This window comes from Centruroides vittatus, unplaced genomic scaffold (genome assembly GCF_030686945.1).
Source record: "Centruroides vittatus isolate TY-2023 unplaced genomic scaffold, ASM3068694v2 scaffold_3315, whole genome shotgun sequence".
Taxonomy (NCBI): Eukaryota; Metazoa; Arthropoda; class Arachnida; order Scorpiones; family Buthidae; genus Centruroides; species Centruroides vittatus.
The window spans coordinates 1890457-1908987 of NW_027122703.1; the positions used below are offsets into that span (position 1 = coordinate 1890457).

Consider the following 18531-nt stretch of genomic DNA (forward strand, 5'->3'; position numbering starts at 1 on the left):
CAGCTCCCTCAATCATTTAGATGGGCAGCTGCTTCAGGTTTCAACAAGAGCATGAATTCCATTAGTTTGTTTAAAAGCACGATTCTATCTTGATGGATGGATATAAGCTCTCGAAGTCCATTACTATTCCAACCTTGATTTATTAACAATAGATTGTGTAGTTCCTTTACAACTTTATATGGATCTTATGCTACTAAATTGCAGTTTTCCAGTTGATTTAATAAGAAATTATGTAGTTGTTTTTCCAAAATGTACATTGGTCCTCTACACTTTTCACTCACAAGACTGATTTCTGTTATTTTTATGTTTCTTTTGGAAAGTAAACAATCTTGGCATGTGCAGGTTGGGATTATGTAAACTTTTTAGGAATGATTATATGGAATAAAATGTGTTTCTTCCAATTTTTTGATCTCTAATGAAACGCAAGATATCAAAAAATCTTACACAAAATCAAATTTAATTAATAATATAACGTTCATCTCTCTAAAATTGTTCTGTGTTCTTTTATTCATATTTAAATTTATTGTATTCAGAATTCCATTGGAATGTTATATTTAATGATAGAATGTAATATAATGATTGAGGATGGTGTGTAGAAGAAGCCAAAAATGCTCATGATTATTAAATGTTTCCCTTGGCAAAATAAGATGATGTATGTGTTTTTTTTATTATTATTTACCTTTATATTTATTCATAATATTTAGGTGTATTTTTAAAATTACATAGATAATTAGATATTTGTTAGTAATTATTATATTGATAGCATAATATAATTTGATATTTAATATATATTACAGATATACAATGGCTCATATTTGGGCTTGCCCTCCAAGTGAAGGTGATGATTACATATTTCATTGCCATCCTGCTGAACAAAAAATACCAAAGCCAAAGAGATTACAAGAATGGTATAAGAAAATGTTAGATAAGGGTATTATTGAGAGAATAGTTTTGGATTACAAAGTAAGAATGTTATTATTTAGTATTATACATTTCATTTGATTGTATTTCTGTTTTTACAATAAAAATCATATTTTTTAAGGATATTTTAAAACAAGCAACAGAAGATAATTTAAGTAGTGCAGCTGAATTGCCATATTTTGAAGGAGATTTTTGGCCAAATGTTTTAGAAGAAAGCATTAAAGAATTGGATCAAGAGGAGGAGGAAAAACGTAAAGCTGCAGAGGCGTCTGCAGCAGCCGCTGCTGCAGCTGCTGCTTCTGAAGCACCCGGTGAAGGCGAACCTGACATAGCAGATGTGAGCTTCAGTTTTCATTTTTGAATATATTTTTATTTTAAATAATTTTCTTTAAATATTATATTTCATAATTTAAAATTCTTAAATGAATGGAAAATTTTCCTAAAATAGATGGTTCTTTATGACATTATTATTTGGTAATTGAGGTTTCTTTAGAAATACCATTTACTAAATATTATTAGGTCTTATTTTTAGAAAGACCTATAAGAAATTTACGTGCATAAATGCATGAATTTTAAGTGGTACTGAATTTTAAAGTATATTTATTGTTTCCTTTTCATCTATTAGGCATTGTTTAAATTGTAATAGTTGTAAAAAGAGCAAAAGTATTTAAATTATAATTTTTTTCTCATTTTTCTCTGCATTAACTTTGTGTATTCCAATTTTTGTGAAAGTAAAGCTTTTGTTTCTGGATTTGACATCAATGGATTTATTCCCTCAGGTTATAGAAAGGAATAAGTGTACAGTTCTGAGGTATAAATTGTTCTTTGTTTGTAAGAATTCATAATGTTTCAGTGAAAATATGACAGTATCAATTGTTAGACAACAGTCAACATCTAGTTTGTTGGTTTGCTAAAATATGCTTGCATGAGAGAGAACATATTCAACATCTTCTCTTTAACTAATCTTTCCTCAAGATAAAATCTTCTCTTTAATTAATTATCAAACATTTATCAGGCAGCTTGCTTTGATAGAATACTTTGTCTTGTTAACCATGTATCTATTTATTGTTGAATTGCTAATAATGAAATTGATAACATAACTTTTAAAGCATTGTCTTTACTAAACCATACTGTATAGGAAGTTTTTTTATATTCATTATTTACTCTACACAAACTTTTATCATTTTCTGTCTGTTTGCCTTTATCTTTTGAAACAGTCTTGCATATATACATATAGTTTCAACTAAAATAGATTATTTTTACTGTACATATTTTATTCCAATAAAACCAATTTATTTTTTCTAGGTTGTTTTACCTCATTACTCCATAACGTTTACAAATTATACATTAAGTGAGAAATGCATTTTAGGCAATATTTTGTTTAAAATGCACTTCTAATTTGCCTCTTCAGTAATATTAAATTCATTTTTGGGTTTTATGATTCTCAACTTGAATTTTTTTTAACATTTCTTTTTTTCAAAGCATTAATTTTATGCAGTTAATGTAGAAGAAATTTTCTAATATGAGATGGTTTCAAAAATGTCCAACTCCACTTTTTCTGGGTCTGTAACATAAAGGCTGTGAATATAGCTGATTTTGAAACTAATCTTTAATTTTCATGCCCTGTTTTAGTTATTTTTGTTTGTGGCTAGTTCAGAAATTTGTAACAATTAACATTGAATGAAAAGAGCAGGCATAAAAAAATGCCATAAGTCAGTGTGCTTACCTAAGTTTTTAAAAGACTGATTTAGCAATTTTTGAACTATACACCTCATATATACAGTATTTGGTATACATCTTGAAATAATAAAAAACAAAAACAACAGTAAAAAATAATGTATTCAATCAAAGGAAAAAAAATACAGCTTTTATTTTAAATTTCTTTACTTATGAGATATTATTTGTTTGAATGACATTATTCTTATTTTGGAACCTTGTATTTAATCTTAAAATATTATAAAAATTTAAAATTAGTCTAGTTATATAAACATTTAATAGTAAAATTAGTAGGATTGGTCAATTTGTTGATTAATCCATATTTATTTTTGAATCACACACATTACAAAATGAGAAATTTCCAGCTTTAGAATTAAACATCTTCTAAATACCAAAATTCACACCTTCCTCTCACTTTCCAGCATTGGCTGATTAAAAACAAACGTTTTTGGCTATTTTCAGTGGCCTACATCAGATTAAGGAGATTCTATATTGAATGTCCCGTAGCAGGTTCAAAGTTTGGAATGTTTCCAAACTTCAAACCTTTAATTAGTTTTTAATCAGTGAATGTTAGAAAGTGAGAGGAAGGTGTGAATTTTAGTATTTCAAATGAGATGGAATTTGAAGGTCTGAATTGCTGTTTTTAGCTAAGACATGTGAAATGAAAATAAACTTTGAAATCTTAATGGTATTTACTGGTTAAATATCATCTATTTCTATTAAAGTTTACAGTCAAAAATTTCATATCAAGAATTTTTTTTACTATTCAGTTGTCATTTGATAAAATAACAATTCAGATGTCTTTCTTAATTTATTTCATTACTGAATTTTTTTTTAACATTTGTTTGCTATTTATGCAAACAAATGTTAGGAAATATATTAGTTACAAAAAATTCTAATTTTATATTTAATTTTTCATCTATCTGACACCACTTGTGATTTAATTTCTCTCTTTATACCCTATTTTTTAAAATATAGTATATAGAAATTAAAATTTTTTTTATGTTAAAATGAGTAGAAAATAAAATTTAAATGCAATTTAATTAAAATGTTTTGAATGATAGGACATTTTTGATTTTAAATTTAATTAGCTAATTGTTAACTTGCTACAGTGTAGGTAATAATTGTGATCATTAATCTTTTATATATATATATATATATATATATATAAAAAGTACTTTTATTGAAGCTGTCATGTAACATTTAGAGCCTCTGATACGGGAAGCTGCATATTTTATTTTTGATTGCTTAATATGTAGTATATGAATACAAAAGGACATATGTATGTGTTTATATTATGTAAACATAAACATATATATTAATTTGCTATTTAATCAAATGGAGGGAATAGATTGTTCAAATTTTTTTAAGGTTTCTTATTACAATGAAACTACACAAGAGTGGCAACTTAGAGTAAAATGAATTTGTGACTCTCAAACTAAATTTGATATGTTTCTTTATCTAATATGGATATGTTGCTGTTTGATAGATGAAAACCATATTACAGGGGAAAAAGAAGGGTCAGAAGAGTGGACGTAATAAAAAAGCCAACAAGAGTAAAAATAATCAGAGAAAAAATACCAAGAAACCAAATGTTCCTCATACTGGAAATGATTTGTCTGCAAAAATTTATTCTACTATGGAGAAACATAAAGAGGTATTTAAAATTACATTTGTTATGAAATTTGTTTGTATCAACTATTTATTCTAACTTCTGATATCTAATTTATTTTTAATTTTTTAGGTATTTTTTGTGATTAGGCTGCATTCTGCTCAAGCAGCAGCCAGCCTTCCTCCCATTCAAGACCTAGATCCTTTTATTAATTGTGATCTTATGGATGGAAGAGATGCCTTTCTTACTTTAGCGAGAGACAAACACTATGAATTTTCCTCTTTAAGACGTACAAAATATTCTACAATGGCAATGCTTTATGAACTTCATAATCAGGGTCAGGACAGATTTGTGTATACCTGCAATACTTGCAAAACTCACGTGGAAACTAGATATCATTGTACTGTTTGTGATGTGAGTATTGTTTTAATTTTTAATGACTACCTTAAGACAGTTATTCAGTTAAATATTTTAAAAATGAATAATAATTACATAAAAACATATTAGCTTGTTATTTGATGTAATATTGGTTCTTTCAAAATAATAGTGAAACTGATAATATTGAATTACTATTTTTTAAAGTATTTTTGAATTTGCAAGTGATGATTCCCTTCTGTTCTTAAACTATTTATCATCAATAATTTTTAACTTTTATCAAAATTAAATACTGTTGACATTTTCTCTTTTCATAAAGATTGTTCCTCAATATAACTATAAGTTTCAATATATTAATTTTGTGACATTATACATGTTAAATTTTTAAAATAAGAATATGTGTGTGTATATGCAAGTGTATAAATGCATTTTGCAAGGCATGAGAATTAAATTTCAGGAGTAAGAATAATACAACATATAAAAGCATCAGGAACAAGATTCAGTATATTTTTTGACAATTGGACTAGGGCTAGTCCAATTGCTTTTGTCTTCAAGCTCTTTCACAAATAATTCATGTTTACATGAATTTGTATTAGAATTTTCTACACAAATTTTTATATTGTGGAAATCATTGACATTGTTTGATTTGATTTTCAGTTTTGATGTTTTAGTGTATAAATCTATTTATCTGGTAGTCTTTTTTAAAGTGTGTTTTTGTAGTCTGTCTTTGTTGGGAATAACTGTATCAGTGAAAGCAAATTGTTTTATTCTCAATCTTTTATTGTTGTGCTTTCTGACCTGCTACAATGAAATGTGAGAATTGTTTTACACCAATATAATATGTGACCAGCGTCATAAATACTGTAACAGTCTGTTTTGGTAAATGAAATTTGAACTTATAATACCAAACTGGAATGATTGAAAATAACATTTAGATTGTCATTTCATAAATCATAAAGGGATATTTATATTGTTTGTAAAAATAGGTAATCATTAAGCAGAGCTCTACTGTAGATGTTTGCGTATATTACGGCCTTTGTTGCATACAGGACATATGAATTTTCTTTGAACGCATCTCATAGATATTGAGTTCAATGAACACTATACTGTTCTATAATCATTTAATTGATGTATATATAGTTTTTGCAATATTTATTTTCAATGTGTTGTGACATCTAGAACCAAAATAGTTGTATAAGTCATGTTTTCCTTGGACTGAAATCTGTTCTGAAACTGAAAACATCTCTAGAATTTTGTGTTGTGTTTTGTATTTACTGGTGCAAATAATGTGTGTTTTTAAAGATAAACATGTGTTAATTAAATTAGGTCTTACAAATGTTTTCATTGTGAATCAGACTGATGTTAAATAATATATACATATCAAAAATAATAAATTTTTCTATGTGATGAGGATATGATTAATGTAGGAACCTATGCCTGTATAGTTTAACATATTTAGAAGTTGGCTCAAGGCAAGACAAAGTCATAAGATCATAAAACAAATACAGAACCACAGTTTTGTTTCAGTTTTTCATTAAAAAAAAAAAAAGGAGCCAAAAAAGAAAAATGTTTTTATTTCAAAACACTTTTCGACACTAATGGGTGACATTTTGTCAGCTTGAATTAAAATGAAATATTCACTGTTCCCCACAAGGAAAATTTGTAAAATAATGCAGATAAATAATTGTATCAGCTTGCTGACTCTTTGTACAGTTCTTCAATTGTACATATCCCAGATGTAATAAGTACATTATCAAACTATAAATTCCCAGAACACCAAAATATTAACTAAACATTAAAAAAATGCAAAGTTTACAATATATGGCTAGTATATGCTGATGTAAAATTCTGTGTGAAAATTTTCAGCTTAAAATTCATTAGCATTAATGTAGCCATATACAGTAGAAACTAGATTATCCAAAACACTAGATTATCAAATTGTTTTTTAAAAAAAAAAGCTAGAATTCGTAGCATTTGTGGGATTCTGAATGATTTCTATTTCCAACAAAGTTAATTAATAAACAAAGAGAAATTAAGTAAAAAAGAATTAAAAGAATAACATTTTAGTTTTCACCGAGTTTAAATTGCAACAGTCATTCAACATCTTGCTAACCTGAAACATTCATGAAAATTTAAATGCACAATGCTTGATGTACCTAAACTGCAAAAACAATGAGGAATTTCAAAAAATCTTAAGTTAGCTTGGTAAGATAAACAATTTATAAATATATTGAAGTCAAAATTGGTATCTAATAAAATATTAATATTTTATACAGCTTACAAGGGGTGGTTTGGACTTGATCCTCTATGATTTCAATAATAAGCTTTGGTATGAATTTTATTGAGCAAAGGGAGATATCAGGTGTCTAAAAATTTGAAATAACAAATTGAAAATTATCCAGTGGTAATGGTGATAATATCAGAAGAAAAATTTTTTTCATTTATAAAGTACTGATGTGGAAATATGCACTCATAATCACTTGAACACAGTCACAGTTCAATAGAAAAGCATTGTCATCTGCTTTACTGCACAGATTATAATTTTATTAATTCTAAGTTACTTCTAATGGATACATATTGAATATTGAAAAATGATTGATTAATTTCTATTTTATCCATTTTATTAGATGTTCAATGCATTTAAATGTAAAAAAAACCAACAGCGAATTGCTTAACTTTCCTAGCAATGTTTAAAATTCTAGTGGCACTATCTGTTACAATATTTCATTTAAAAATACGTTTACATTTTTAATTATTATAAAATGGCAAAAAGCTTAGTTTTGAGGGTAGGGATGGGTTTTATAAAAAATTGAAAAATGCTAATAATGAACAAAATCATCATTAAGTCCAATCCTACTGGAAATATGACACACAACCCCTTTAACATTCCACCTCCTTGACCTTTAATTACCAAAATTTAATAGCATGAATCTTTCAGATACACAAACCTTCCCACAAAATTTCAGAAATTTTCAAAAGTACAGGTGTTATTAAGCTTCAAACAGGGTAAACAAAATTGTGCCAAACAAATTAGGAGTTTTTTTTCTATATGTATGGATGTTAATGTTTTTGCATTTCTTGTTTTAAGGTCTCCTAAGTCCAAAAACGTAAAAATCTTGGGGGGGGTCATTTTTTTTGACTGATTGCCATGCTTTCCTTCTGTTATCTAAAACAGAGCCAGGAAAGTAAAAATAGGGGTCTGTAACTTCGTTTTCGATATACAAAGGTATTACAGTGACAATGTTTATGCTCTCCGATATGACAAATTTAAGCCTAGGGGTCAAAAATAAAAACAGCGTTGTGTGTGCCTATGGAAAATAGGCAAAAATAATGAAAATACACAAGAACAAAGCAATCAATGGTAATTGCTTTGTTCTTGGATCATCTCTTTGTATCTAGCCAGTGCAAGGATCGTGTCTCCCATAGCCTGCAGGTATGAAGATAGCCAGTTTTTGTGGCAGGAAGTTCAAAGTTTGCCTGTCTCCATCCATTAGGTACTGTACAAGGATTGCCTCTTCTATGCCAAACGGGTGCAGGGATTGCTTCTTTCCTTCTGGCTCTCTTCAATTCTGTTGTGATACAACAAAGTCATGTAATGTCCTAATATAGTAATATAATAGTAAAATTTTTGGGCTGTATTACAAACTCTCAATTTAATTGGATATTTTTCTTTGTACCAGTCATTTTGAATATTATCCATTACCAATATTTTTAACTGTGAATTCTTCAAATCATTTGAAAATTACTGTCTTGAAATACTTTTTTATGTATAATCAGCATCTAGAAATTATGATTATCATCACATTCATATTGAATTTCATGCTTTATATTATTTGTATGTTATTCAGTGCTTATCAAAGGTAACCTGATATTTTTGCTTAAAATGGATGGTGAAGTAAGTTATGTATGAGATTATTGTACATTTCTAATTTGTTATTTCTTTTTTTCTTTAAAAAAATGTAATTAAGGTATTGTATAAATTTGTCATTTGTATGTGTCCACTTCAAATTTTCTGCCATTGTAATACCTGTAATGTTATGCATTGTGGATGGTGATATATGCATGGTTTTATACCCTGTCTTAATCTTTAACTAGATTTTTCAGTTTTTAGTAGTTTGATTACATGATTGAAAATGGTTGTTTTTCACAAAACTGTATTTTAGCACTATGATTCATTTAATATTATCATCTGTATACTTCCAATTTTGTATGGTATTCATTCTAATTTGAATATTTTTGTTTATTATTAATTACATTATATTTTACATGACATTTTCACAAAATACTTTATTTAGGCAAAATATTTTACTGTTTTATTTTATTATTATTTAGAACTGTTCCATAAGCTTAAATTTTTTCAAATTTATTACTGTTTCTAGAAATATTAATTTGGAATCATTATTATGGCTGTTAAATATAGTTTTTTTTAATATGTAATAAATATTTTGGATTAAATATTATTCATATATTTTTAATCAATCATTCTTCAAGCAACATTTAAACAAGAAAAAGTTTTAATAAATGTTTTCAATAACTTTTTATATATTTTCAAATTCCGAATATAAAGTAAAATGTTATTTGTTTTTCTTATGCATTAAATGTTTTTATCTTTTCAGGATTTTGATCTCTGCATAACTTGTTTCAATAAAGATAATCATCCTCATAAAATGGATAGGTTAGGATTTGATCTAGATGACGGATCTTCGACAACTGATCAGAAACAAACTAATCCTCAGGAATCACGTCGTTTATCAATCCAACGCTGCATACAGTCATTAGTTCATGCTTGCCAATGCCGAGATGCAAACTGTCGACTGCCAAGTTGCCAAAAAATGAAACGGGTTGTGCAACATGCAAAGAGTTGCAAGAGAAAAACAAATGGTGGATGTCCAATTTGCAAGCAGTTGATTGCTTTATGTTGCTATCATGCCAAACATTGTCAAGTAAGTTATAAATATTTCAAAAGTTCTTCTGCGTGATTAATTTAATGTTGTTACTAAATGTTTGAAGTATTAAAGTAAATAAATAATTATATTTTAGACAACTACAAAATATGATTTGTTGAAAAATTGTTTTTCTATTTATAACTTTTTTACAATTTTACATACATGGGATGTACCAGTTTCTGTTATATAGTGCAAATCTATATATTATTATCTTGTAAAAAATTTTTTATCAGTTAACATTTAAACTAAATGATCATAGTTTTCTTTAAGCTGATTGATGTGGAAGTAATATTTGTATAAATATTGCATACAAACTGTCAGATTATCAGCAAAAATTTAAAAGATTTACAGAAATTTTGTAAATGTCATTGAGAAAATGATTATTAAACTTGTACTCTTTAGCAGTTTTAATATATAATGGGTCTTTGGTGTATTATTCTCAACTTATTAGAAGTTTTTATGCATTTAGTATTTATATCAGGAAATATTTTGAAAAAATCAGTTCCATTTAAATAATAAACTTGTAAGTAAATGTTTACTAAACCCACTAATTGCTGATGAATTATATACTATGCAAGATTGTGCGGTTTATTAGATTTGGTATTTTCAAGTAAATGGAATAGAATTTTATAGTTTGTTTAAAATAAAAAGGCATTTATAACATCTTATTACATTATTCTATGTATGCTACAAATTTTATGACAGTATAATTACAGTAAACAGTTGTATTTATTGTTAAATGGATTATTAATGATGATAAGATTGATGAATGTACATCAGAACATAGAAAAAGGGGAGAAAAATTATAGAATTAGAAGAGGAGACAATATAAGCAATTCAGATATTTTATAATTAGAAATAAGATTAACTTTTCATTAGAGCTGTAAATTTCTGATTAATTTGATTAGAAGGAGGTGTTCTCAGTAACTTATAATATTTTTCAGAGTGTGGTACTGTATTAATTTGCAGAACAAAAATCTAATTTATTGAAGTTAAATATTATGTAACATGTTTAATAATTTAAGCAACAAAATTTGTCATTTTGTAGCATTAAAGTCAAATTTAAAATCTAATTTAAATGCATATAAATCAGATAACGTTTTTAAATACTTGATTTACATGTAATAAATTATTTCTGTAATTGATGAATATTTCTTTTATATTTTTGAATTAGAAAATTAATTTATAGTAGATTAAAAAATTCTGCATTATGTTAATGTTGTTAATATTTTTTTAATTGCAGGAAGCAAAATGTCCAGTTCCATTCTGTCTGAATATTAAACATAAATTACGACAACAGCAACTTCAGCAGAGATTACAGCAAGCTCAGATTTTGAAAAGACGTATTGCAAGTATGGCAACCATGCAAAACAGAGGTGGTCTCCCTAATCAGATACCACAAACAAGTCCAGGTGGACCCACAACTCCAACCCAAGCATCTCCAAGTCCTCAGCATCATGTATCTCCTTTACCACCACAACCAGGTATTGGTGTTAAACCTACAACAAGTGGTCCACCAGCTGGTGCTTTACAAGCTGTGCAACAAGTACAAGCTGCTGCTGCAAGGCAACAGGCACCTCATATTGGTGGATATGGAAAAGGAAATGCCATGGTAAATCCTGGTCCTACTGGTCCAGGAATGATGCAGATTCCTCAGATACAACATCAGATGCAAAAGCCAATGGGCCAAGTAATACCTAATGTTGGAAATCAAATGATGCAAAACATGGGAGGAATTACGTCTTGGGATAATTCTGGTTATAACCAGTCGAGCATGTCCCAGAATCCACAATCACAACCGCAGTTGGGTCTTCGACAACCAGTTCAATTAATGGGGCCATCCGCAGGAATACCTAATTCGTTAGGTGGTCCTAGTGCACATATGGGTCCTCCTCAGACAGCACCTGGCCCAGGTACAAATCCTGGTGGACAACGTCCGAATCAAGCATTACATCAATTGTTACAGACATTAAAATCTCCAAATTCTCCGCAACAGCAGCAACAAGTTTTACATATCTTAAAAAGCAATCCTCATTTAATGGCAGCATTTCTAAAGCAGAGGACAGCACAACAACCAACTCAACAACAGCAGCAGCAGATGATGGTAACTGGCCAGGGAAATCTTGTGTCAACTCCACCACCTCAAGCTGGTCCTACAAATCAACTAACACAACAACAACAACAGTGGTATCAAAAACAGCAATTAATGGTCATGCAACAGAGGCAGCAGCAGCAGCAGCAAAGTCAGTTTCCTCCACCACAGGCTCCTTTGTATAGTCAACGACAAAGGGCAACCCATCCAATAAATTTTAATCCTCACCCGCAGAACTTTCAAGGTGAAACAGGAAATCAGTTTCAATTTCAGCAAACCCAACAGCAAATATTAATGCAGCCACAAGTCCAACAGCTGAAACAACAAATGGCTTCTCCTACACACCCTCCTATGAGTCCACAGCAGGCAATGATGGTTCATACTCAACCGGTTCCATCACCTCAACAATTAATGCAACAAGTGCAGTCACCACCACCTACCCATTTACCTCAAACTGTTAGATCTCCACAGCCATCACCTAGAACTCAAACACCACAACCAATTCAATCTCCTCATTATCCTTCACAGACTCATTCTCCACATCCTAGTTTGTCTGGTGCTGGTTTAGGAGGAACTGATCAATTGACATCTAATATGATGCTTCCTCAACTGTCCAGTACAACATCCGCGCATCCCAGTATAGCCAGCCAGTTACAAAATCCCGACATGGGACTCTCGCGAGACGATACTGAGATACGTTTAACACCGCAAGAGCAGCTCAATAAGTTCGTGGAGAACTTGTAAAAATTAAATGAAACATTCAATAAGCTGTCAACTTGTGCAGAGGCATCAATATTTGGGAAAAGTTATTTTGAAAGAACTAATTGATGCAGATTTGGTACAAGATGTTTTATTACAGTAAATTTTATATCCTGCATGTGGACATACATAACAGATGGACTTTGTGCAGAAGTTTTTTTACGGAAATGCACTTGTATATTCTTAAATATGTGTTAAAATTAAATTTTTGTATAGTTCAGATTTGACCATTTCCTCATTTCCTTCAGTATAAAAAGTGCTAGACCCCAAATTATCCATTTCCCATTTCACTGTTGTGTAGATATTTCTGAATGATAATGCTTTTTTGCCTACACCTCTAGTAAATTTAATCAATTCTGGTTTGCCACAATAACTCTTGTAGTAACATTGTGTCATGCTTGTGAATTCATTCACATTGTATCTTTGGAGTAAAAATTACAGACTAAATCCTACATTTTTCTTACTTGCATGACATGCCTACTTTTTCTTCAAGTCCAACTTGGGGTCAAGTGGCATATTGTGATAACACGAGGATAAAAAGTTGGCAAGTGTGTAACTAGAAATCCTCACTATATAGTAATGTATTTATTCGTAGTTATAGTGGAATTACAATTTCTTTACTGTTGTCAACATTCCAGGGGTACATAAGGTTAATGTCAAAAGCCCCCTCACTTAAATAAAATGTCATAAAGAGAACGAACATTGGCCAGAGGAACATGCTCTGATAAGAGCAAGTATTATTATTATTATTATATTATTATTATTATTATATTATTATATTATTATTATTATTATATTAATATTATTATTATTGTTTTTGTTGCTTTTTTGATGTAAATGTGACCAGAGCGAATACCTTACTCGTACTGATTTGGTATGTCATGGAAGTAGGAATATGCAACTGTAATGATTGAAGGTATCAAGGCAAGTGATGAGTATTGAAAAATTTTGCATTCACATTAACAATGAATGCTATGGTTAAACATGGTTAAGTGGTTCATTGTCTCAAATCATGATTTGTCTACAGAAGATGAATGTTAGATTGTCATGTCTTTACACCCGTGTGAGAAACACTATTCTCACATCATGTCTGTACACTGATTGGTACAGGAAATACATTGTAAATACTGTAAACATCTATGTCTCAGTTTGAATAAATCTAGGAATGTTTTCTTCACCATCTTAAATTTGTCTTTTATTATCATTTAACATTATAGTAAATCCATTTTCATCAGAAAATTTTTACCAGATCAAATGTACTGATTAAATAATACATATTTATGATTTCACCTTCGAGATGAAATAGAGCTTTACTATAAATTAAGAAATTATTTCCATTTTATTGTGGAACATAGTGTAAATCATAATTTTTTATGTTAATTAATAAAAATGAAATATAAAAGTTGATTGTTTTTATTATACTATCTTACAGTACTTAGAAAATAATTTATCAATTTATATCTTGCTTTAATAATTGATAAAAATCAAGGCACAGTTTCATTTTAAATTATATTTAATATATAGGACGACCAAATCAAAGTAGAACTTGTGAGAAGTCGACAGCATTGCAAGGCAGACTCGGCAATGGTACGAGCCAACGGTGCAAGAAGTACCACCGGTTGGCACGTCACAAAGTTTGCTTTGCAATGCTGCCACTATTCTACTTCTGTTCAGTCATCCAGTATAATTAAATAAGATTTTATTTTAAAAAGTTTTGATTGGAATTTAAAATAATTAAATATTTGATAAATATTTTTAAAATCAGATCAATCAACATTAAAGATATGTAATGCTGCCATTTTGTTTATTGCGAAATTTAACTTAAAAGTACTTAATTCATTATTAAGTACTTCAGAAACCCCTTAAAGAAAAGGTATTCCAATAGAGGTCAAGCCGGTAACAGCTACATTTTCAAGTCTGGCTTTGGGTCAGTTTTCGAGATATTTCTAAATTTATTTATTTTATTAATTACAAGCTGGAAGTTTATCCATTCTGGATTACTAAATTTAGCAATAAAAGTCAATTGAATATAAGTGTGTATAGTTTTATCAGGATGGTGATATATTATTTATAATTATCTGATATTTTTTAATACTAATGCTTTCGAGATAATGAGAATTAATGAAAAAACGTAATTGTGATCACTTAGAATTGTGAATGATTTTTCCAAAGACTGACTTTAAAATTTATTTTCAATAATATATTTTTGGTTTAAAATATATATCATTGAAAATGATCTGTAAAAATGCTGGCGATTTTAAAAATTTATGTAAGATTATTTTATTTATTATTATTTTTTCCAAAATTGATTTAAATTATATTCTTAATTTTAATTAAGAAGTAACATTAAGTTTATAAAAAAAGCAAAAGTTTTTTGAATTTAGTAAATTATTTTCTTTTAAAAAACAACTATAAACAATTCTTTTCATGTTTTATATATTATTAATTGGTGAATTTATCTGATTATCCAACAAAATTTTATTTAAAAATGATGATACCATTCATTTTCTATTAATTAAATAAAGCTGTTACTTCTCTGATAATGTCTACCATGTATAATAATTTATAATCTAATCATGCTTTTTGAACTTCATTCCATTCCATGACAAACCATGAATGTTGCCTTTATAGAGAGAATCTCAGACACTTGTGTCAATAAAGAAAGAGTATTTTTTTTATATATAAGAAATTCCAAACATTATCAGAACTGAGTATTGGTTGAAGTATTCATATGCAATATGTAAAAAAATATATATATATATATATTATTTGAGTGTGATAATTTTGGGAAATTTATTCAACATTGATGTTTTTTATTTACGAAGGATAGACTTGATGACAGTGAGAATTTTTAGTGAATTATTTCTGAAAGACTTGCAGATTGCAAGTTTACTTGATTAATAATACCTAGTATTTTAAGATAATTCATTATTTATCTTCAGTTCAAAGTATAATTCATATTGTCTGATAAAAATTTTTGTCAAGTGAGAATATATGTAGAAATTTTCATCTTTGTTCTATAAGGAGGTTGCGTCTACAATCAAGTTTGTATAATTTTTGTCTTTTCCCACGAATGTGAAAATCTGTACTGAAATATTTGATAGTTTCCCGAATTCCCAGGTGTGTACCACAAGTGCAATAGTAACACAAGATAAACACCAACAAGTACAAAGACAATCAAACGAAAGAACTGTAGAAGGAAAGTCGGGATATCAAGTACCGTACCTGCGAGCCTATCCAAACGCTACTGTTGATAGGTTTATTTATTTTCTTTTGAAAGAATAGGAATACCTAAAAGTTGTATTTCTTCAGTTCGTCGTAGATGTCAAATCTTGTAAAAAGATTTGTATTTTAATTTATGTATATAAGTAGAAAAATAAATTGAATAAATTATAAACTTAAAAGTAGGAAATGAAATAACTCAAAGTTTACATTACAAAAAATTGAACTTTCAAATTGATAAATACTACTATATATATATATATAAGGATAATTTTATATAGAAGTTTTTATAGGGAGTATTAATGTAAATAGTTCCTAATCTTAATTAAGAAAATATAAAAATATTTATTAATACTTAGTCTTTCCATACAATATGGCTGTACTACATCATTAAATGTTTAGGATTCCAGTAATTATAATCCTGCTCCCGAGTACCAGATGAAATGTACAGTACAATTTTGGCTTGTATCACTGGTTTAGTAGAAAATGTAACAAATTAAAAGAAACTGGAGATTAATGTTTCTAAACAAAGGAAAGGTTGACATACCAAGTACACCAACATAAACTACTTTACTTCAAGAATATGTATGTGCTGTTTTAGGTAATTTTAAAATTTTATTTGTTCTACACATACTCTCATTTGGTCCAGTGTCCAAGATTTCATGATAAAAATTTATGGCAAGCTTACTTATTTAATTTGAGTTTTATATACCCTGTTTCCCCGAAAATAAGACACTGTCTTATATTAATTTTTGCTCCCAAAGATGTGCTACGTCTTATTTTCAGGGGATGTCTTATTTTTCCATGAAGAAGAATTCACATTTATTGTTGAACAAAAAAAATGAACATTTATTATATTCCGTATAGTAGTTGTCATCAAAAACCAGCATAACCAGACAAACTGTGAATTCTGTAATGATCTCCCACAGCAGTTCCTGGACCACTTGTACAGCAGAGATGGTGTTGCAGCTTCCGGCCACCAGGGGAAGCTCATCACAGCAGGCTTGCACAGCAGGGACAGCGTACGGTATGGTGGCAGGCAACGGACCTCTCGATGCCTTGCCTACGCATTTACAAGTGATGGCCGCGAAAGGGAACGTCGGGGTTAACGGTAGGTGACGGTCTTCACGTCCTGCATTCGTCTGCTCTGCAACGGACGGTGAAGGTAGGGGACAACAGCGGCGGGCTAAAAAGAATTTCGGCTGCATGTTCTGGTGTTCTGTTCGGCGGGCATGCTTCCAAACAAAAACTTTGCTAGGTCTTACTTTTGGGGAAGGCTTTATATTTAGCAATTAAGCAAAACCTCTACTAGGTCTTGTTTTCGGGGAAACACGGTATATATATATATATATATAAGGTAGATAAAAATGTTTAAATGATTTGTTTTATATTTTAAATTAGATTTCAGGATATTTATTAAGGAATGTCCTCAAACATAAGTGCAGCTGTTTGAATTTGAATATAAAAGCAGTTTTTAGTAAATCCAAGTGCACTCAAAATATGTATATCTATCAGTGAACAAGTATAATCCAGATAATGGCTTCAGGAGTCTCGCTACATTTTTAATCCTTTATGAAACAGCTCATAAGTGCTAAAGGTTAATAGTAATTTTTCATTCTGAGAAAAGTACTTTGAATTGGATTTAGGTTTTAGCTTCATTATAATCCTACATTTGTCTTCAGATAATTATTACCATAGTACTTGTGAATCAATAATTATTAAGATAATTTTTTAATAATTATTATGAGAATAGTTCTAAAAATTTTAATTATAAGAATTTTAAATTATTACTACTAAACAATATTTAAAAAATAATATTTCAATTTCATGCTCAATTGAAAACACATTGGGGTCTACCAAGGGTGCTCACAGGAAGGGCAGCTGTTTGGACCTGAACCTTTCTTCATTCTCTTCTGTGTCCTAAACCTTTGTAAAGTTTCAGCCGGCGATTTATGGCGGAGGTAAAACACTTTGCCAATAGTGCTTTATCCACCGACGTCAACATCATAATGAAAACCGTACGTCGGCGCCAGTAACAGGAAAATTCATAAACGAGCTGTTAATCATACACTCCGCATTTTATAAGACTCAGATTTGCACAATTCCAGTGATTTTTCTTGCGTTCAGTGCCCTCTATCGACAAAAATTTGAACTATTTCCTTTTTCTCTACCCCAAAAAATCCCCCTTTGTGAGAATAACTTCTATGCAAACCGCATTCAAATATACCAATTCTTTCAACTTTTATGAATTTTTAAATTATTTACAAATTTATGGGACACACTATTTGTTTCCATTACAATAATATTTTCTTTACACTTTATATAAATAAAGTTTTATTGTTATTTTCTGTTGTTGATAAAAAAAATGCTTACACAAATTTAACTTTTTAATTATTCAAATGAAATATTTGGCATGCAATTTGTAGTCACTAAATTTCAAATTCAATTTTAGCCCATCTTTGGAGAAAGGCTTGCCATTACTGGTCTAAAACACTGTATATCGAGTGTTCTTCCCAAGGCAAAATCCTACAATCATCTTTTGTCTATATACACGTTTCAATTACAATGAAATAAAATAATTTAAAATGGGATACCTGTGTATAGTTGTGATACAAAAATTTAAATAAGTAGCATATTGTAGATTAGATAAGAAATAAATTTTGAAGTTTTTACCTTTCAAACGTATTACATTCCTTTAATATGTTTAAAGGTACAATAATTTGTAATGCCATTTGGTGATTAGAGGACAAAAATTGACTAAACATAATTTAAATACTGGAAATTATTTCTGGAAAAATCACATTATTAGATTTTAAAAAACTTTCACATGTGGTATTGCACATTATTAAAAGTTTTGGAGGCTGCGAGCGTTTGCCGAAACAACACTC

The 18531-nt window shown here is 29.1% G+C and overlaps 1 protein-coding gene across 1 annotated transcript in view; it reads left to right on the forward strand.

The window, feature by feature from the left end:
- Positions 1-13608, forward strand: part of LOC136988538 (CREB-binding protein-like) — a 65983-nt gene extending 52375 nt beyond the window's left edge. Inside the window, 6 exon segments of the mRNA XM_067286407.1 lie at positions 798-963; positions 1043-1258; positions 4127-4294; positions 4382-4663; positions 9241-9567; positions 10814-13608. Of these exon segments, the coding sequence (XP_067142508.1) occupies positions 798-963; positions 1043-1258; positions 4127-4294; positions 4382-4663; positions 9241-9567; positions 10814-12406 (2752 nt within the window). The 3' untranslated portion in view covers positions 12407-13608.
- Positions 13609-18531: the final 4923 nt, after the last annotated feature.